Source organism: Larus michahellis, chromosome 5 (genome assembly GCF_964199755.1).
Source record: "Larus michahellis chromosome 5, bLarMic1.1, whole genome shotgun sequence".
Lineage (NCBI taxonomy): Eukaryota > Metazoa > Chordata > Aves > Charadriiformes > Laridae > Larus > Larus michahellis.
The window spans coordinates 74,054,520-74,075,765 of record NC_133900.1 but is presented as its reverse complement, the minus strand read 5'-3'; the positions used below and the strand labels follow the sequence as shown (position 1 = coordinate 74,075,765).

The 21,246-nt window shown below is 44.4% G+C and overlaps 1 protein-coding gene across 9 annotated transcripts in view; it reads left to right on the top strand.

The window, feature by feature from the left end:
* Positions 1-3,310: 3,310 nt before the first annotated feature.
* Positions 3,311-21,246, top strand: part of CORIN (corin, serine peptidase) — a 149,710-nt gene continuing 131,774 nt past the window's right edge. For 4 of the 9 annotated variants that reach the window (XM_074587999.1, XM_074587993.1, XM_074587996.1 and 1 more), the window contains exon 1: positions 3,349-3,630. In XM_074587999.1, coding sequence (XP_074444100.1) covers positions 3,556-3,630 — 75 coding nt within the window. In that variant the 5' untranslated portion in view covers positions 3,349-3,555. Of the gene's footprint in view, positions 4,012-21,246 lie in introns of all 9 variants that reach the window. The other 5 variants (XM_074587998.1, XM_074587992.1, XM_074587994.1 and 2 more) reach the window with 3 other exon arrangements.

Sequence of the window (21,246 nt, the reverse complement as noted above, 5' to 3'; positions counted from 1 at the left end):
CAACTTGAAAAACTGTTTGTTCTCAAGGACTGGTGTGGTAAAGCAGCAGACTTCTCCCGGGTAATGAGGACCGACATACTGCAGTGGAAGTTTTAGGGGTGCTTTTTGTTCCCCTCTCTGGCAGTGATAGCTCTTACAGCTGGGATTATGGAATCCTGTTCCCTCATGTTACTGCGCTGACAAAATTGCGAGAATGGGTTGGGGAAGCAGATAAAGATGAAACAAATGGCAATGGACTTAATAGATGGTGAGTTTTGGCCTCATATAAGGAAATATAGATGATTTATTAGACATTTGTCCTGACTTTAGCTACTAGAGAAGGAAATGTTACTATAAAGAGAGCACCAAAATTTGTTCATTAAAGCTTCTATACTTGATTGTGGTGTTACAGCACTGAACTCTGAGTTTATAATCTGTTCTGTTTCTACTATAAAGTAGTTCTGTTTTGAGAGCATATCTGCTATATGCCAGCTTCTATTAGAGGAATGCGCCTGTGGGTGGTGGCGTTAGAGCACAGAGATGCTTGGTTTGAAGGAGGTTCCTGTGCCAGGCAGTGGAAGCATGATGTGTGTGGTGGCCGCTCTCTGGTGCATGGTTCAGGGTGGAGCATGCTTGTCTGCACAGCCTGTGGGTGACCCTTGTCCTCACTTGCTTTCAGTTCAGATATCCCTCTTCTGCTTTGATTTCATTCCATTACCAGTTGTTTTCTGTGGGGATTTTAACTCGCTCCCTTTTCTTCCTCTTCCTTCATGAATGTAAACTTGTATTTGTGTCTGCCATCATCATTCAATTAAATCAATCAATTGCTCAAAAGAATTATAAAATGAAGATCCTGTAGTGGTCTGCACTTACTAGGAAGGGAAATGCAAGGTAAAAAACAGAGAAAAATCAAATTAAGTCAAATCAGTTCTAAGATAATGAGATATGCTCGCTTCTTTCCACTAATGGTTGCATGTTAATGAATTATTTGGACTCTGTATTAAAATGTTTATATGCCATGCAACCAGAAAACAAGTTTCTGGTATGGATAGTGTATCGATACGAGCTCTGGGATACATTAAAGTCAGTCATAAGGTAGACTACATGGCAGCTGTCTAGAAATAAATTGTACGCTGAAGGAACTGTGGCTTAATTGAACCAAGTGTTATTTAATCTAAAGAATTGTTTCTCATGCAGCGATTTCCGTAAAATTGCCAACAGAAACAGAATTTGGCTTAGGCTTTCTCTGTGTGCTGAACACCGTGGCTGAATCTTGTAGTTGTGAAACTGTGATTTGAATGACTCCCCCACTTGAGGAAATTCGTATGAGATTAGGAGTCAAGATTGGTTTGGGGTTTGGAATTCACGGTGCTACTGACAAAGAGAATCGTATCATAGAATGGTTTGGGTTGAAAGGGACCTTTAAAGATCATCCCGTTCCAATCCCTAACCCCTAGGGTTAGGTTCAAATCCCTAATCCCAAGGCCAAGATGGCTTTGCAGTCTGAGCCATGTGCTGCACTGCTTAGATTTCTGTTATCAGTTGTTCCTATTGTAATTTTTGACAAGGCTAATCTCTGTAAAATACTGTAATAAGTAATGGATTATGGTTTGATTCCTCTTTTTATCAGCATTACAGCATGAAATATTTGTTGGTTTACATTAAGCAATTTGAAGGTTTTGCATAAATGTTCTTGTTTCTGTCCCTTTCTGTGCTTTTCCTATTATTTGTGCAATTGTTTTAAAAACAAAACCACTGCTTGCTTCCAGAGGGGACTTTGCTTGGTTGGGTAAAAAAAAAAAAGCAGGACTGAATTACCATGAACAGGAGTTAGGTGCAATGCCACTCCAGAAGCACACAGTGACCAGTCTCTGCCTCATAAAGTTTGCACACAAACAAAATGTGACAGTGCCTAAATCCGAAGGTATGGAAATAAAGATAGCTGGAAAAAAAAAAGTTAGGAAGATATGTTTGCCTTATATATATATAAACAAACTCTATATATGAGGGGTATCATCCTCACTGATAGCAACAAGTGGTGACTAGGGATAGAAGCCATATTCATGTCGAGGTGGTGGTTCACATTTTTTGGGTGTTTTCTGACTCACATTTTGAATGATAGCATTTCAGAAGCACTGAAACGTGCAGTAAAACGGGAAGCCTTTCTGGTTTACAGATGTCATCTCAGAACCCGGCGACAGCTCTCTGTAGCTCCTGGAAGGGTCCTGAACTGCGTCTGTTGTAGCGCCCACTTCTGCCCCTCAACCATATGCATTTTGTCCTGTTGACTTTATCATTCTTGGATAGCGTTTGCAAGCTCCGTTAGTACACAGACCCGGGCTTCAGTCAGACCCGGCATCTTTGGATGCGGTACAGGCAAGAGAAGAAAAATGCATCAAAATGCAAGTCTTAAAAGTCGATGTCTCAGGGGGGTGGGGCATTTGCTCTGTCATTTGCAGCTGCAGGCGGCACTTGGCATGAGAGCTTTGCTTCGAGAGGTTTGTAACAAACAGCGCACGCCTCCAGCTCTCCGGTCCTTGGGGTCGGTCACGGCCGGGACAGGTGCAGCGTCCCCGGCCGCCGCTGTCCTCCCGGGCAGCGCTTCCTCGTTCGGCAGGGACGGGGCGCGACAGGCTTGCGTATCCCCCGGAGGGGCTGGGAGCGGAGCCTGCCTGCGGGAAAGGAGATGGAGAAAGCTCCGCTACTGCTGTGCTGGCGGCAGCGCCCGGCGCCGCTTTCAGCCCTCCTTTTGGAGATAAGGAGGATGGGTTGGGGAAAGGCGAGCCGCTGTGCTGCGGAGGAAAGCGTTGCGATCTCTGTAGGGGCCAAGCTTTCTATCCTTGGGGTGAAATAAGAGCCGTTGCACAAATAAAGAGGATCCAGTAAGAAGGAGGGTCCTCCAGCGCCCGGGAACCGCGGATGGATGGACCTGGGAGCTCGGCCCGGGCTCGCCACTCCCAGCTCTGAACTCCGCGCTCCATCCAACCCGGCGGGCCGGGAGCGCCGGTCGGTCCCTGCCCCGAGGTGGCTTCAGACCGATTCAGCTGCAAGCGCGCATCCGGGCGGACCGGGAACTCGCCGGCAACCCCACTGCCTGGCCCTCAGAAGAGCCCCAAGCGAGCCAAGGTAAAGGGTGCGAGGGGCGAGCTCCGCCGGTTTCTGCCCCGCACATCGTCCCTGGCTCAGGCTTCTCTTGCCACCTGAAGCCCCTCGCAGCGTGACAAGGCGTCGTTCCTCGGGGGCGGGGGGGCAAAGGCTTGTGACCACCTCATCCGCCCTCCCTGGGGGACGGCTTTAGGGCGAAATTAGCAAGTGGGCTGGCTCTCAGCTTGTCCCCAAGGGGTAGAGCCTTGTGTGCAAAAGGGGGTGGGGATGCGGCGGCTTTCTCGCCGAGGTTTATTATTATTGGGTGGAGGAGGGGGGAGGGGGAGTCTGCCGAGCAGACAAAATGCGGAGCCCCCACCGCCCCGCAAGTGCGTATGTGCGGGAGGCGGACGGCCGCGGCTCCTCGGAGACTGAGGTAGAGAAGGGTGCGGGGGGCGGCCGAAGTGGAGAGGGTTCAGCGGTAGCCAGAGCATGCTCTCCATGCAACAGTTCCCTGCCCTGCCTGCGGAGGAGGAGCGCTACCGACAGGTCCTCTCCGCCAACAGGGTAAGGCCAGCCCGAGGGAGCTCCCCTCCGCGGTGGGGACGCCTGGGGGACACGGAGCTGAGGGCTTGCGAGGGCGGCTGCCTCCGCCGCTCGGCGACCCCCGGGTGCCGGCGTGCCGGACGGGAGAAGGGGGAGCGCGGTCCGGTGGCGAATGCCCCTGGGCTGCCACCGCGGGGCGGAGCGGCAGGTTGCTCGGGCAAGCGGAGAAGGGGCGAGCCCCGCGATCTGCCCTAGCGAGAGCGGACCCGTGGCTCGCAGGCAGGGACGGTGCCGCGTCCCCGGGAGGCGCGGCCGGAGCCGGGGACAAGTGACCGCCTGTGCCCAACCTGCCGTCCCAGGGCGCTCCCGCGGCGGAACTTGCGCGGGAGGAGCGGGATGTAGGTGAGTCGCAGTTAACAACCGGTCGATGTTAGCGTTTCGCTAAGAGCTTAGCGGCGCCCTCTCCCCAGTTCTCTCGCAAAGTCAGCGGCGAAGATCAACGGGGCTGATGTGCCGGTTCGTTGCCCTGGCGCTGGAAGGAGCGGGGCAGAGTAGCGCCGAGCCCGACGGCAACAGGTCTGGCAACAGAGTTTGGGCTTGACCTCCATCAGGACGGCCGTGGCAGCTCCACCGGCGGCCGGCCTCCCGGAGAGCCGCCGCACCGTGACCTCGTCCCCGCCTCGGATGCAGCCTGGGGTCGGGTGGAGGCAGCGGGGGGCAGCGCTGCCGGCGGTGCCGTGGCGGTGCGGTGGCGGGACCGCTGAGCCCGGCGCTGTCGCACCTGGAGAGGGCGGCGGAGCTTCCCGCAGCGGTCCCCACGCCACCGACACGGCATAGCAGCGGGTTTCACAAGTTTGCAAATACGGCAGTGTACTTTAGGAGTGTCGTCGCTCCACTTGATTTAAAATGCATGATCCTTGGACGCGTTTCATGGCAGACGATTAATTAATTAACCTTTTTTAAAAAAAATTATTAGCAGCCTGGCTGAGATGGTGAAACTCTTAAGTGAAATCAAATATCTGGAGCTTTTAATGCATTCGCGGGGTCTCTTGGGAAGATTTAGCTTTCAGCAGTAAAAGTATAGGAATGGATTTTTCCATATGGCCACTTTCACCCTTCCTGTGTTCCTAAAAGGTGGACCAGGCAGCAGGAGTAAATTGTAATTCTTTGGTTTTGTTTTTGTAATGCACCCCTTAGTTGGAGATTGCTGTTAAAAGCTTCTCAGGTACTGTGACATGGCGTTGGGATTAACGTATCACTAAGACAATCCAAGCAACTATAAAGGAATAATACAAGGAATTACGGAAGCACTCTGCTTATGTGTCTCTGCAAAAGCTGGTGACATCTCCAGAGCGTTTTGGACATGAAGGTCCTGTAGGAAGCTGTGGGCTCCTGTGGGGGGACAGGGGAATCCCAAACAATGTCCAAACCTCCTGTAGAAAGGCAATGCTCATGACTTTTCCTCCCTCCTCCATCAGCCACTTACGGGGTACCCAGCCAGCCTGGTTTTTCTGCCTGTGGGGAAGCCTGGCCCTTCAACCTTGCATATAATCATCACTCAGCATGTGTTTTTAAGGAAGCCACCAGTACTCATTTTCCTGAGGAGGCTCTCGGGGCGGTGAGCCAGGCAGCACCGCTCGCTTGCCCAGATGAGAGGAATCTGCTTGTGCTCTATTGGTACGGGATTGTCAGGACAAAACATTGTCTTTCCTCAGTCTTTTGGAGCTGGGACTATAAAATACTGAAGAGAGCATTCATTTCCCCTGCAGAAATCTTTCCTGGCACTTAACCGTGTTCCTGTGGTAGATAACTTCAATGGGCAGTGAATCAAAAGTGTAAGATGGCTTGAAAAATGTCATGATTGGAGGTGTCCTATAAAATGTGCAATGTGCACACAGCAATTTAATATATCCATATTGTTGTTTAGCTGTTAACTATGTATTAGATGATGTCTGCAGATACAAATGAAAGCCAGGACTGTTAACAGTGCCAGTAATTATTTAAAAATGCAAGCTTGCTTGAATGTAGGAGAGGTTTTTTTTGGTTTTTTTTGCTAAGCTGATATACATGTTTAGGTCTTAGCACTCTGCTCCCTTGAGGAACATTGCTTTCCTGCCGTTATACTAAATCCATGTATTGCCAGACACATCCTTTCTTGTCATTACTTGCATGGCCAAGCGAGGAGTGTGTGCAGGGGCTGAGGTGGAAAAGCACCCATACAGAAATCTCGTTTACCAGGAGGTGAAAGCTCCTTCCAGGGGAAGGCAGAACAGGCAAGGGAATGTTGGGATGGTTACACCCAGCGAAGAAACCCAGCGTCTCCTGCTCTCATCACTTCTCAACTGCTGTAACCAACAAATGCTGAAGTCTAAATAAGCCCTTTGTACACAAGCGGGAAGACAGTGCTTCCATCGGTGTGGCCTAGTGGCCGTTTGGGCTCTGTGAGTTTTTGCCGTTGAGGCCCATCAGATTCAGGCCATCCCAATACAGCAGGCATGATATAAGCACTACAGGCACTTCCTTAAGAGAAGTGAGCCATGGCTTTGACCCCACCTGGACCAGGAGGCTGTGGACACCAGGTCATCTGCTTTCAGGCTGAGCAGCATGCGCTGTGAGGCAGTTACACATGACGGCACTATCTCCTGGTGTGGTCAGGCTTTAAAAGATAGCAGCTACCACTACACTGTGTGGGAAGAGTCAAATCCTATCAGCGTGTCAGGTATCCTGAAGCAGCACTGTTTACAAGGCCAGATGAATGCCTTGTTTCTGAATGCCAGCCAGGGTTTGGCAGGGGCGGGTGTCAGCCCACTTGCAGCTGGGCAGTTCTGGGCTTGCACATGTAGCTTAGGCTCGTCCAAATGTGGCAGACAGACACCTCCTGATTTTGAAATGCCTTTAGGACAAAGCATTTGAGCAGCGGGGCTTGAAGGGGGCAGTCTGGTTACAGTTTGAAATACTGATGTTTCTACTCTGCCCTACCAAAAAGAAACGGACCTCATAAATGGCAGGTTAGGCAAGTACAGTTCTCCAGTGCCAGCGGAGAAAGGTGGGTTATAGCCCTTGGTGAAGTGATGGATTGTCACAGTAGGACAAGAAAAGTTTAAATCCTCCTTGAAAAGGTCTTCACACACGTAACAACCTCTGAAGACAGTGGTCAGACAGGCTCCAGCTTGACTACCCTCATTGCCTCTGTATTTTTAATTCTAGTGACCCTCTGCAGTCAATTGTTTTTCATGTAAGGGTATGCACTTTCGTCTGGAACTGTGCTGAGCCTGAGTGCCAGGGTGTAAGAGTCCCCTTCCACTTGCTGGGATCTGTAACTGGGGAAGTTAATCTGTGTGTGAGGTGGGTCCTCACTTCCTGAGAGGCCGCATGAGGAAAAATGGGGAAAAAAAGAGAGGGAAGACAGTCTGGGGCTTGCCTAGGTGGCTTGCCTGGCTCAGGTCACAGCCTCTGTGTCCTCCGGCCGGCCCGCGCTGCCCCCTCTCCCCAGGCGGTGAGCGGCGGCAGGGCGGGCTGGCAAGCGCAGGTCAAGCCGGGCGGCATGCCGTGCCGCCGCGCTGGGGGTTTCCCCGCCACAGCCGCCTTGCCCGGCTGTGCTGAGGGACGCGGCGGGGGGGAGAGGGCTCGTTGGTGGGTGCCTCTCCCAGTCCGCAGCCCCGCCAACAGAAGAATGTGATGCCGATCGCATCCCTTCCGTCTGTCCACCGCCCCCTCTATAAATAACTCTTGCTGGGCTGACCTGTCAGATTCCCCCGGCAGAGCGGATCCCCTGACCCGGGCCGCCTGCAGTGGAAAGTCTGAATGCAAAAAATACCGCAGTAAAAATAGAGCAGCCGCGTAGCCCCGCCAGGAGGTCCTAGCGCCGGGGCCCAGTGGCTCCCGGTAGCGCCCCGGCGCAGGTGCTGACCGCTCCCCTCACGCTAACGGTGCCCCTGGCGCTGACCGCTGCCCTCACGCCGAGGTCGCCCCTCACGCTAACGGCTTCTTTGGCGCGGAGGGCTCCCCTCACGCTGAGGGCTCCCCTCTGGGTAACGGCTCCTTTGGCGCGAAGGGCTCCCCTCACGCTAACGGCTCTTCTGGCACTGACCGCTCCCTCACGCTAACGGCGCCCCCGGCGCTGAGGGCTCCCCTCACGCCGACGGCTCCCCTCACGCTAATGGCAGCCCTCACACCGACGGCTCCCCTCACGCTAATGGCAGCCCTCACGCTGAGGCTCCGCTCAGACTCGCCGCCCGGGCTGCGCCGCCTTAGCGCTGCGCGGCGTATGGCGCTCCCCGCCCTCCCCGCATCCAGATTGATGCCCGCTTTAATACCCTAATGGTGGCTGCTTTTCTCCTTTTTTAACTGTAAGATGGAAGCGTAAATAATTTCTGCCATTCTGCTGGGGAACAGGTAGTTCCAAGTACAGTTTTTAATTTCGGCTCATCTTTCTCATCAGCAAACATGAAAGAAACAGGGATAATGGTTTAATATCCTAAATGTAAAAATAATAATGAGACAACAATCAAGTAAGAGCTTGCTGTTTCAAAAAAGAGATGAGAATCTTGCTACCTCTGAAGTCCGAATTAGATTTCATCCTGTGCCTACCTGGTGCAGAAGATGGCTCCCCTGAAGGGACAGATTCTCCTCAGCTGTGGTTTCAAGCCACTGTAATTTAAGGTGGTGCTTGTAATTATTTATTTATGCACATGATGTTATTTCTGGTGTTCAAGGCCAGGTTGGATGGGACTTTGAGCAGCCTGGACTAGTGGGAGGTGTCCTGGCCCATGGCAGGGGGGTGGAACTAGATGATCTTTAAGGTCCCTTCCAACCTAAGTGATTCTATGATTCTACGACTGGAGGAAAGGAGTTTATTACTGATTAATATAAATATTTAATTACTGATTCAGGTATTGTGAAACAAAAAAAAAAACTGAAGCAAGCATTAAAACCCTTCGGAAAACACCTCTCCTGCCTCATTCCCAGGCTCGGCTTCACTTCAGACTCTTCTATCCCTCGCTTGTTATCGTCGCAGGTGACACTATGTCCCTTCAGTGATGCAGCCGGCGGCGCAGGGGAGGACTGTGGTTCTCTGTTGCTCCTTCCTTCTCACTCTTGCTCTGCTTTGCTGTGGATCCTCCATGGGCCGCAGTCTGTTTGGAAATATCTGCTCCGCCATGGAGCACCTGCTTCTCTGACCTTGGTGTTTGCACTGCTGTTTCTCACCCTGTTTCAACTTCTTCTGCCCATGTAGTATTTTTTGACCTTTCTTAAATATGTTTTCACAGAGGCATCACCAATTTGGCTGATAGGCTCAGCTGTGTCATGTGTGGTAGAGCCAGCTGTAAATGGCCAAGTCCAGCATGGGACAGTCCAGTCCCCTGACTGCCAGCCGCTTGTCACCTGCACCCAGTACAGATCTCCATGTAATCAGGGGCAGATTTATCCAGAAGTGGTGGCCACCTCATCGTAGCATCAGCTTGCTCACAACTGACCAAAGTCGCAGTGTTACCTCTGTGGTTGTTTGCTCCCCTGTCCCTCTTCCCCAGTCCCCAAATCATGAAGGGATGAAATGAATCCAGCCGTCCCTCAGTTCCTTTTCATCATCTCTGTCATTAGAGTGGAACCCCTGCAATATCTGCTTCTTTGTCTGCCACACAGTCTATGATTCTCTAGTTTTGTTCATGTTGTTGCCAGCATAAGGTAGTTTTTAGCATGTTGCCCTGTAGAAAGTGAAAAGAGGCTGAAAATCAGATACTGCCAGAGCTGCTTTGTAACGGTGAAGTTTGTGCTTGCTTGTTGCAAAGCATGTTTCCCAGAACAGTATGCATTCTGTGGGACCTCAGCTTTGTGTACGTGCTAAATCAATGAATATTGCCTTTTTTTTTTTTCCAGAGAGGACACAGAAATTGAGACAGTTTTAAAAACTTTTCCCCATAGAATAATCTATGGAGATTATTCTATTTAAACCTGGGGGAAAGCAGCCTGTCAGGCTGCATCATTACAGGTGCTTCTGTAAGCTACTGCTCTTCCTCAATTGCAAGGCTAACTTTTTCTTGCAAAAGAAGCATTTTCTATATTGAACATTTAAGTCCCCTTCACCCAGTCCCTAGGGGAAAGGAATTGAAGGTAGACATGCATTTACTTATTTGTGACTGCATCAGACTGCATCTATTCCAAGTCATGTGTTGTAGTTCAAGATCAATGTTTAGTGGATGCTGCTCATGCTTTGGTACTGGCTGATCAGTGATTGTCAAAGTCTGTTGTTCCCTTCTCTTCCTCAAACCTGTAACACTCAGTTCTGCCATATACAGAACCTAGTGTTTTAAAAACTAATGTGCTAGAATCTTCCACCTCTGATCTGTTTGATACCAGAGAGATTTAACTTAACAGTGATTTAACAGTAATTACCCAGGGCAATTGCTATTGCTTGTCACCTCAAAGAGCTCCTAGTTTCAAAATAGCCTATACTGTCACTCCAATGTTATTGAAAGTTACTTGAGAGTGTCTCAGACTCAGGAAGCATTTCCTAGGAAAGCAGACTCATTTTTTTCCCCCTTGATGCCTCTGAATGAAGCAGTAAGAAACCACTTACGTGCTCCTTGCATTGTTCATCTCATTAAATTTCAGAAAGCAGTCAGTGCATTGTCTTGGAAATAAAACCACTGGTAGCACTGAGGAGCTTTCCATCTCATGTCTCTCAAACCTGCAGCTCTGCATTCATGTAACAATACAGCATATATCTGTAATTTACAGTTACATCTGCTCTGGACTTTCGTGGGCCAGTGGTGTGACACAGAGGTTTCTTGCCTTCGTCCTGCTTCCAATGTCAAATCTTTTTCTGTGTGGATTATTTTGCCTATGTTAAAGTTGTCCCAGAACCAGTGGGACCTGGAGATTATAAAAATAGAATATGCTACAGTTATCAGGCTTTCCCCAATCTCCTACACTTTTGCAGCTTCAGGAAGAAACACAGACGTCTGAGCCCACCTTGCCTTAACAGCCTGTGCTTTTCTGCCATCTTTTTTTTTCTTTTTTTTTAACTTTTTTTTGCTTTTCTTGATTTGTAGCAACTGTGTAATAAAAGAATTAAGTAGTAAATGCCTTATTTAAGCTTCGATTTGTTCCTGCTCAGCCATTTTAAAGGTGTAAGTTTAAGTTTAAATAATTTGTAGTGCATGTATACAAGGATTCAAAGGAAGTCTGAAATGACAACTGAATGTGTTTACACGTTATTAACAATTCTCCTTTTCCCTATAAAGTCAGAGTATATGGAATAATGTTGCTAGTGGTCTGGAAGGGCTAAGAATCCAGATGGCTTCCATTGCTTTTTCCTCATCATAAATAAGATTATTATGTGACTCTTTGAGATTTCCAAAGAAAAAGTGAATGGAAGGAAAGCTGGCATCTGTTCTACGGATGACAATTAAATTGAATAGTCTTAGCCATAAATACAGTAGGATTGTTCTTTGCCAAAATAATTCACCAGACTGTTATTGTTTCAGTGACTTAGGTGGAAGTTTTTATACTACAAATCCTTATGTGATCCATAAACCTTTGATACTATATCAAAGTCATAGTTAAACGTGTACACCAATGTGTCTTGTTAACCCACTTAATCTTGAGTTTTCTGTTATCAGCTCGTTGTTTCATAACTTCAACAATAATGAATACCTTTAATCTCTAGTCACCTCTTCAGTTATTTCTGTCAAGATGTCCTGGTAGTTTCAAAAATATCCTTCTCTTTCTTTTTCTCCTACTGAAGCAAAATAGTATGTTTCTGAACAAAGTGGTATCCTACTGAAAAATGAATGAGTCACCTCTAAATTTTTTCGGTAGTAGGTTATTGGCCTGTGAGACATTGTATAAGTCCATTTTCATCTTTGGGAAGAGGGCAAATAAGTATCCAGCTATGTTGATCAGATGAAGCTTTTCTTTGACTCTAAGCCCTGTCTTTTCCTTTGATTAATATTGCTGCTGCTCTTATCTTTGGTCCAAGGGTTAGTACGTTTTTATTCACAATTCAGAAAAAAGTCAGTAGTGTAAAGTTAACATTACACATTCAAATCCAAAATTTTGATTTCTTCTAGGCAGACGTTTATAGTGTAAGCATAATCTATACACTGTAGAGAAAAATGAGTAAGAAATGCATGAAGCATAAGGAAACAAATGCTTCTAAGAAGATTCCTGCCATTTCTTTAGCTTCCATAGCACCCAATTCATGTCACTTCTGATTTTAAATAGGTTAAGTAATTGTATAATTAAGCAACGCGCATGGCACGTATATAATGTACTGGTCACCTTCCAGTTCAGAAGGCTAAGCCTACTGATCAGGCATTAATGGCAAAAAAAAGGGTATGTCCAATTATGAGGTCTAGTTGCCTTGTGTGGGATGGGGCTTCTAGTGGGATTTCTACACAGGTGGTGTGATTGATAGACTGAATGGGAGCCACAGGGCAGGCAGGATTTCTTTTTGTCCATTCTAGTTTTCTAGGCTTGAAAGCTGTTTTTAAGAGGTGTTCCTCTAACTTTATCCCTTCACCCCCTCAAAATGTTTTTTTTCAAAACCTTTTTATTGTCACAAATTAGGACACTAAGATTTTTTTTTTTTTTTTTTATGGTTTCCAATTTTGCTTTCTGGTGCTAATGGCTCTTGTGCAGGCATCTGCTTACTGAATTCCAAGCAAAGCAGGAACCTGAAACGAGTACTGTGTTACTCCCCTGCCTGTTGGATTGCGATTCTCAGCAATGTATAGCCAGAGGCTTGCCATCAGTGCTCTACTTGCTTAGCAAACCTCAATGCAGTGAACATCTGGGTAGTCAGGAAGGCATTAGAGTGGTCTCTGGGTGTGTTCAGAAAAACAGCATGGCACCATTGGAACTTTCGTGAGTAATTTTTGCAAGCCCTAGAAACTTAAAGAAACCTAATAACCCCCGAAGCATAAATTCTGCATTAATTAAAGATTAATTTCCCCCAAACACTTTCCCACTGCCTGCTGAGGTGGGCTGAATGGATGTTCGTGTTCTGGTATTGAGAAATATCAGATAACGCTAACCATAGTCTAGTTCAAAAAATTGATGTCTTCCATAGACACTTCAGTTTTTGAAAAATCTTTGATATCTTCCATATGTTTACTAAATCTTGCTCAGCTTATAAGACATGGCAACATCACACATCTTTGCCAACAGCTGTTAGTAATTAAAAAGGGGGAGCTTAGAATTGTAGTAAGTTTGCCATCAGCTGAATTATTTCTTAATCTGAATGTTCTTGAAGATGCAACAAAGTTCCATTTTAAATATGGGAAGCATCCGTTGCTGTAGTTGCAAGTTTACATCAGTGAAATTACAAATAATTGTAAATATGTATGATATGTAAGTAAGTGTGTAAACAATTAACATTTATGCCAAAGTGGAATCATTATTCAGCAGCATTTCTTTTGAAAAAGGAAGAAATTCAAACATATTGCTATTGAAGAGGTGATACTACTGTTCTCTAGTAGTGGTAAATATCCTTTTTTCCCCTCTCTGCTAATTCAAATTTTGAAGAGTGAACAGTACTGACCCTATATGGTGGATAAATGGTCTGTCTAATTCTCATTTTAAATGGAGAGCAGTTACTGGTATCACACCAGACACATGGAATCCAAGAAAATCCTTTCTTTTCCACTTCAGCCCCTTTCCATGAGATGTTAAACATAGATCACCTGTAATGGAGAACCAAGGTCAATTGTTTGCATGTTGAATAACTTTCTGATTTCTAAATCAAATCTTCTCAGGGATTACTAGTTATTACATTGCTTATTTAGATTTATTTCAGTATCAAATAGATGCTTTTCGAAGTGCCTTTATAATCCACTACATTGTCAAGATAAAACACCAGAGCCTTTCCCAAAAGAACTAGATGAAACATGAATAAACTCCTCAGATCTCCTAACTATAGTGCTTATGTGTGACCGACCAACTTATTTCCACCTCCCTCAAAGCCTTCAGAAAGGGAAGAATGAATTATGAAAGAGATGTAGCACCAGGACCTAGCTCTCTTAAACTAAGCATATGCTGTACGATAGTAACTTGGACACTGGTAACACCACTGGCAGCACGGCATTCATCTGTCATCCTGGATAAAAACAGATTTGGAACTCAGATGTGTTGGTGGCTCTGATAGCTGGTCATACCTCAGCTAGAAAGGTCAAAGCAAGACTGGGTTATATCTGAGGGGTCTGCAGTCATGCTGTTTGGACAGCACTGTAGGCGTACTCCAAAGGAGAAGGTCTCAAACACACAGATAACTGGAACACCATAGTTGTGTTTGGATTTTGTCTCCGCAGACTTACCGCTCGCTGTCTCTGTCTCAAACTGAAGCTGGACCAACATCAGAAGTGTGTTGTCGCAGAGCTGGGTGAGACATACCTGAATGTCACCTTGTCTCTTATGAGCTTTTCATGCGTATCTCCACGATTTTTCAGTTCCAAAGTTGTCTCAGTGGATCACAAAACTGCTGAAATTACTTGTCAGGAGTTAAGAACCCCAAATTTGTGTGACAGAAATGAAGGAAAGAATAGCACACCAACATTCATTAGTCTGAATTGGTGACTTCTGGTGACGCCTGGTTTGGATTTTTACTACACTGTGTCTCATGCTGGATTAATAATAGCTTGAAAGGTCACCTGAACAGAAGTGGCCAATGGGTCTCTGTGGTAGTCTGAAAGGAAAAGAATCGCCATACTTTACACGCTGTGTCTTCTGTACACAGAATAACTATCACTGACACAATTTACTTACTTTAAATGCAAATTTAAGTCATGAAGGTTAAAGGGGTTTCAGGTGTCTGCTTCAGCTAAAAGAATCTGGCTGAACGTGGCATTTAGCACTAACCAAATACTTCTTTTGGAAAGGTGTGCCCAGCTTTATATGACATCTCCCTTACTGGGATACTGTGTATTTTGGATTGGCATGATGACTCAATATGTTTATATTTCAGTGGTTTAAATAGGGGTAAATCGGAGTATTTTATTTCATGGACGGGAAAGGAGGTCTGGTCATCAAAATGAAATTTGAATGAATTGTCAGCAATTTGTAATTTGTCTGAGGATACAGAATTTCATGGGAGAAGTTACAGGATCACAGTGAACTTTAACTATCAGGAAAGCTAGCGCATTTCATTATCACATGAATTGTTATTTGCACAATAACATGCTTCTCATGTTTGCTGCCTTACTGTATGAAAAGAGTTGGGTTTTTTGCAGCCTTGCTGTATGAAAAGTTTTTTCCCCCCCTAAATTGCACTATTTCCTTTCAGAATAACTATGGCACTTTTGTTCTTAAATTCGTGTGCACAGGAATTTGAGTATTACTTGTATTTGCAGACAAAAGCTGCTTAGTATCCAATTTCTTATGCTGCCTTAACATTCATTCTTCAGTTGGTCCATTTCAGTTTGGCTCTCTGATTCCTCTAACACTGGAAAATGAAAGATGCAAAACCTTGTTTCCAGTGACTTTTTGCCTATCCCTGTTTTTAGTGTGTGACTTTGCCTGTACCTTTGGAGGATTTATCTTACACTTTCTGCTTGTTACAATGACTGTTAAAACATGGTATTAATATTTTTCAGATTATAAAGTAGTCAAATAGAAGTGTATTCCTGACTCCCAAATTTTCACGTGAACAGGAGAGAACTGATTAAAAATGTAGAATGTTTGCAGCTTCTCTTATTCACTCTCAGGCATTTGAATATTGTGAGTTGGTCGAAAGAGGCTCTAAGAATGAGTACGTTTAAATTTCTTTATATATGCTGTTGTGTGTTTAAGCATTGACACTTCACATGTTCAGTTTTTGCTCTGTAGCCGTGAGAACTGGGAACTGTCTTCCCTTACAGGGAAAGGAAAGCTGTAACGGCTGGTATGGTCATGTGAATTCAATATCTAGATGTCGTGGTCTTTAAGACCAGCATCATGAGAGTTGATAAAATCACAGGGGCTGACAATAGAGCACTTCAACATTAGAAGAGGAACAATATCAGGGATACAGAAAGAACTGCAGATAGTTTTCATAATCTAACATATTTTCCATACATGAACTATTACTTGGCTGGGTAGCAGATTCCTCAGTGGACCTATGGGGACTTCTACAAGGCCACCTGTTTACTGTCCCCTAATGACATTCTTTCTGCATTTCATGGTAGCACTCTTGTCTTCTTTCCACTTCTTTCTAGCATAAACACTAGATGGTACTTTAGTGATGGCTTGCTCAAGATATTTTGATGCTTCTGATGCAACAGTTGTCTTCTACATTTCTTTGTAGAGACCCGTCATGCATAGAAGGTACTGACAGTAGGCTGTTAGCCCTAATGATATTTCTTTATTGGGAGAACATCTGTTAGGTTTGTGGTGACAGCGTCAGGAGATATTTTTGTCAATTGCTTATACCATGATTCAGACTGTTTTATAGACTAGTAACTTAGATACTACTTCTGTCTAAAAGGAAAATTGCATGGTACCATAGGCTTTTCACCCATAAATCTTAATGTAATCTGTCATGTCTGTGCTTTAATATGACAGGCATGTTATTGAAATGACGTCCATGAGATCAAATTCTCCCCACATCTTTCAGAAGATAAGTTGTGAATTTTGGTCCAATGAATTTTTTGTCTTTCTGTAGTCAGATGGGACTGTATTTTTTTTCCTTCTTACTCTTTTTCTGCCTCTGCGGTTTCAGAAAATCAACTGTCAGCAGTCTGATCCAGCAGTCCTAGGTAAGCCTAGGACTTTTTAAAAAATCTGCACTGAAATTAGCTCCGAGTTACTTCATGGTGTATTTCCTTTATTGCAGTCATTAATGAAAGAATGGCACTCAGGTAAGCAGTGGTTAATGGCATTTCATTAGGGACAGAATTTTTCAGCTGTCAGAAGAAATTATCAGATGTTCTTAAGCATCCTGTATTCTGGCTATATTCTTGTTTATCACAAAACCCGATTGCATTAAAAGCAAATGACTTATTGCCTTAAAAACCAAGCACTGACATTTCCTAACTGTGGTGCACACAGTATTTAATTCAAAAAAGTCTTTCTTGAATTGAGTTTTCTAACAACAGTGGTAGGAAGGGAACTTGCACCAGAATTCCACAAGTGCTGAGAATATATTTTGCTCCAGTGCTGTGCTAAATCTATTTTATGCCAAAATCTCCAGCTTTTAGGGTTGGTTTCTTTGAGTTTGCCCTCAAGGATTTTGCTTCTAAGTCTTTGTGCCCTTCCCTTGGGAATGGAGATAAGTGTGTATCTACAAGGTACCTCAGTCTTACAGACTTAGGGAATGATTCAGGGGAACTATTGACCACAGAGAGAGTTGAGGGAGTCTGTTTTCTTATCTTGGCCACTAACCTGGAAGCTTGCAGTGAGCTGAGTGAATATGCATGTAGCACCCCTGTTTCCTTCTACAGGCCCATTTTTTTCTCTGAAGATTCCATTATTTATGCCTCTATTCCATTGTTTATTAGAATTGAGAGGACAGAGCATGTCTGAAGTTTATGCAGATGCCACTGGCATACTAGAGCACTTAAAACTGCTGCATATACTCTTTGTGTATTGCAGTATTTGCTAGCAAGAGGAAAAGAAACAGTAACAGGGAATATATAAAGAGTAGATATATTGCATTTATGTTTATCTATAGGACACTTTATTAAATTCTCATTGATGATATAGGAATCATTAGCGCTATCTCTAGTTTGATTTCATATTCACCACAGAAATTGATGGAAAAAAACCTCATCTAGATATTCAAGTGATGGAAAACTGGCAAAATTAAGTTTATGCTAGCTTGATGATGATTTTAAATAGGTTTCATGTTTTTCATGAGGTCTTTTCCTGTAGAAGGGAAAAATACAACATGCTGTTTAGTTGCCTAGAAATATTTATACAAAACTAGCAATTCTCTTAAAGAAGCATGCCTTTCACAATCCAACTTTCTTTTCTTTAGCAGGCACTGAAAGCAAATTTGGATACAACAGTCTCTTTTTAAATCTGTGATAGTAAGTTGTCAATGCAAAGACTGAAGTTTGTTGTTGCTTTCAGGAGCTGACAAGAAAGAAAATGTTTGAGGTTCTCCTTTACTATGGTCATTTGCCTGAAGTAGCTATGCCAATACACAATGTCATTACATTTTAGAAAAAAATTCTCACAGAAAGAACAAAAGCAGCTCACTGTTTTCTTTGGCACACATTTAATATTTCTTGTAGGTTAACTCTGAGGCATCTGTAGAACAGTGGTGGTAACTGCTCTCAGTTATACACTTGTGCTTGGGATGATTAAGATCTCATGGACCTCCAAAATACTCAATATCACCTCCTTCTCACAAGAAGAGTAAAAAAAATTAATGATGAATACTATTTCTGTGTTTTTTTTCAATTCTTTGAGAATACAGTTCTCTTGTTTATTGATAACATAAGTTTTTTATTCCTAAGACAATCTCTTTGTGGAGTCATGGGTCAGCATTTACCTTAGAATCATAGAATGTGTTGGGTTGGAAGGGACCTCTAAAGGCCATCTAGTCCAACCCCCCTGCAGTAAGCAGGGACATCTTTAACTAGATCAGGTTGCTCAGAGCCTCATCAAGCCTGGCCTTGAATGTCTCCAGGGATGGGGCCTCCGCCACCTCTTCTGGGCAACCTGTCCCAGTGTCTCACCACCCTCAGTGTAAAGAACTTCTTCCCAATGTCTAATCTAAACCTACCCTGCTCTAGTTTAAAACCATTGTCCCTCGTCCTATCATTACATGCCCTTGCAAACAGCCCCTCCCCAGCTTTCCTGTAGGCCCCCTTCAGGTACTGGAAGGCCGCTATAAATTCTCCCTGGAGTCTTCTCTTCTCCAGGCTGAACAACCCCAACTCTCTCAGCCTGTCCTCACAGAGGTGCCCCAGCCCTTTGATCATCTTCATGGCCCTCCTCTGGACTCGCTCCAAGACGTCCGTGTCCTTTTTGTGCTGAGGGCTCCAGAGCTGGACACAGTACTCCAGGTGGGGTCTCACAAGAGCAGAGTAGAAGGGGAGAATCACCTCCTGGGTCTGCTGGCCACGGTTCATTTGATGCAGCCCAGGATGCGATTGGCCTTCTGGGCTGCAAGCACTCACGTAATACCTTGCATACCTGGGTAAAGCTGGTCACTTTTGCCTGAGATTTGCAAGAAATGCATCTTGCTTGGGAGTCGTTCTGTCATTCCTTTAGGAAAATGAGCTGGATCTTATGTTTGTTTGTCTTGAAGAAATTCAGAGATATCTCCTGAGTGCCCTAATCACTGGGCTGTGTACTGATGGTCCTGCTCCCTGTCATCTGGCCCAACAGAACTGTGTCCTTTTTTACGGAATATTGTGACTTCAAGGTATAGTATGCTCTGATTCAGGAGGAGCCTATGTTCAGGTGGTTGTGATACCCTACTGAGTTGTAGATCTAATTTTTAACTGCTTCGGGCTGAAGAGGGAATTGAACTCAACAGCCCTATTTCCTGCAGGAGCACTTTAACCACTGCACTGTTAGAAAGGGCAATTTTATGCCATTTTTCTCCCCCCACTTTTTTTTTTGGCTGTGCTTTCACAAGTAGTTACAGCAGCTGTGTTTTGGGAGATCTGTATTCATAACAGAGTTGTGTTATTCCTGTTACCTGTGCGCTCAGACCTCCCAAGGGGGCCTAATACAGGATGTGCAAACCAAGGTTATGGAATTTAGGGAAGCCTGGCATGAGTAGCTGCTAAGTTGCTATATTCCAGCATGACCAGAAGCAAAACTTCATGCAGACTTTGAAGACTTTAATATGAAAATGTAGGCAAGTGTGGACTGCAGGAAGTTACATAGTCAAGCAGTGATTGTCTAAATGTCACTTAGATTTAGGTTCCTAAAAGTCACCAAAATCCTTATCTTTATCTGTTCCTGGATATCTGAGGTGTTACTTGCGGGTAAGGACAGCAATTTAGCTGAGATATCCTGAAATCTTGGATTGCAGCATTCGCAACTTGTGAATAAGCTATTGATTAAGAAAAACACTTCTAACAACCAGTTAATTCCCCAACATTCTTTGTATTTCTTTTGTTGTGGGAAATGGTGATGATCAGATTATAGATCTTGTCAACTCACCCAGGCTGTATCTTTTAAAGAGACAGAGCTACCACTCTTATTATTCTTACCGTGAGCTGTCTGTTTCAGATGTTCAGATAACTCCACCATCTTTAAGTTGACAATCAACTTACATCCTGCTTGCTAGATAAGCCCAGTAGAAGGACAGTGTTGAGGCTGAATCACTGGAATAGGAAGGTTACCAACCGAGATACTGCTAGCACCTCACACCGTTCTGGTACCGTGGTCTTTACTTTGAACAGTGGAAGTGGCAAAAACAGTCACATGGGACACTGCACTGGATGTGTCTCAAGGAGGTCAGATAACATGTGACGCTTAGCAGTACCAGAAAAGGTACATACAACTGCACAAATGCAGTTATGGTTCTTCTGTCTATACAGTGTTTGCAGTGTCTGGTAACCAGGGGTATCAGAAATAGATGTGTCTATTAATAAATATCTATGAAATAGATAATTCTGATATTATCAGCATGGGAAGTTTCCTTACAAATAGTCTTTGTGCCATGCTGGAACAAGAGACATTGCAGAATGGTGGAAAATTATGCTGTAAATCCCACTTATGGCTACACCCTTCTCAGTCAAGGCAGTAAAACGGGCAGTGAGCTTGGGGGGATATATCTAGTCTCTGCACAGCAATTTCTTAAGAAATAGTTCAACTTCCATTTATCCCAGTCAGTCTGGTAATCTGTTCTTCACAGAAAGGTACTTACAGCAGAGCCAGCCAAAGGGATAACCCACAGAGCCTGGCATTTACAAGACTAACAATATATATGTCTCAGTTTCTCAAGGTTCTTTGGGGAGAGGCTGTCAGGGTAATGGACGCATTTACGCTCTTGTGTCCTGTCACGACCAGCTTCAATGTGATTGATTTTCCTGACAAAAAGGATAAACTATTAGTCATCCTTTGGGAAGACATTGTCTGGAATTAATAATTTTCTTATCCAATTTCACCTTATCATAGGGAAAATTGTAATGATTTTTAGTCAATTTTGAAGAAAGATGTATTAACTTCATAACAACAGTTTCAGTCTTGAGTTCTGTTTAAAAAGTATGACATTTTTCCAGTATGAGATCATAATCTTAATGGAGTCATGTTTAAATATATATATATTAAACCCATGTTTAGGCTTTTGCAAAGGTTTGAATTTCTGTACTTTGTGCAGTTCAACTGAGTTCAGAAAATAATTTTTCTCTGTTCCTCTATATTCCATTTATAGAACAGAAAACATAAGTTGCAAACTCTACAGAATACTGTGAAAAGTTATAATTTGTAAAGTACTTTAAAAAATGAGGCAGCATTATTGTGCATAATAACTGGAACAGTCCTTACACTTCTATTGTCATATAAAACAAAGATTATCATAGTTGCTTGATTCCTTAATAAAAGAAACTTAAGAACATGGAGCTCTTGAATAATTAGTAATGGATGATTTTTAATTGTAAAATAAGCTGTATTTAGCTTTATTGCTTGAATTTATTATGCATTTTACATTTTTTCAAATGAAATGTCTATCGAACTTCTAGTTCACCAGAAATGTTT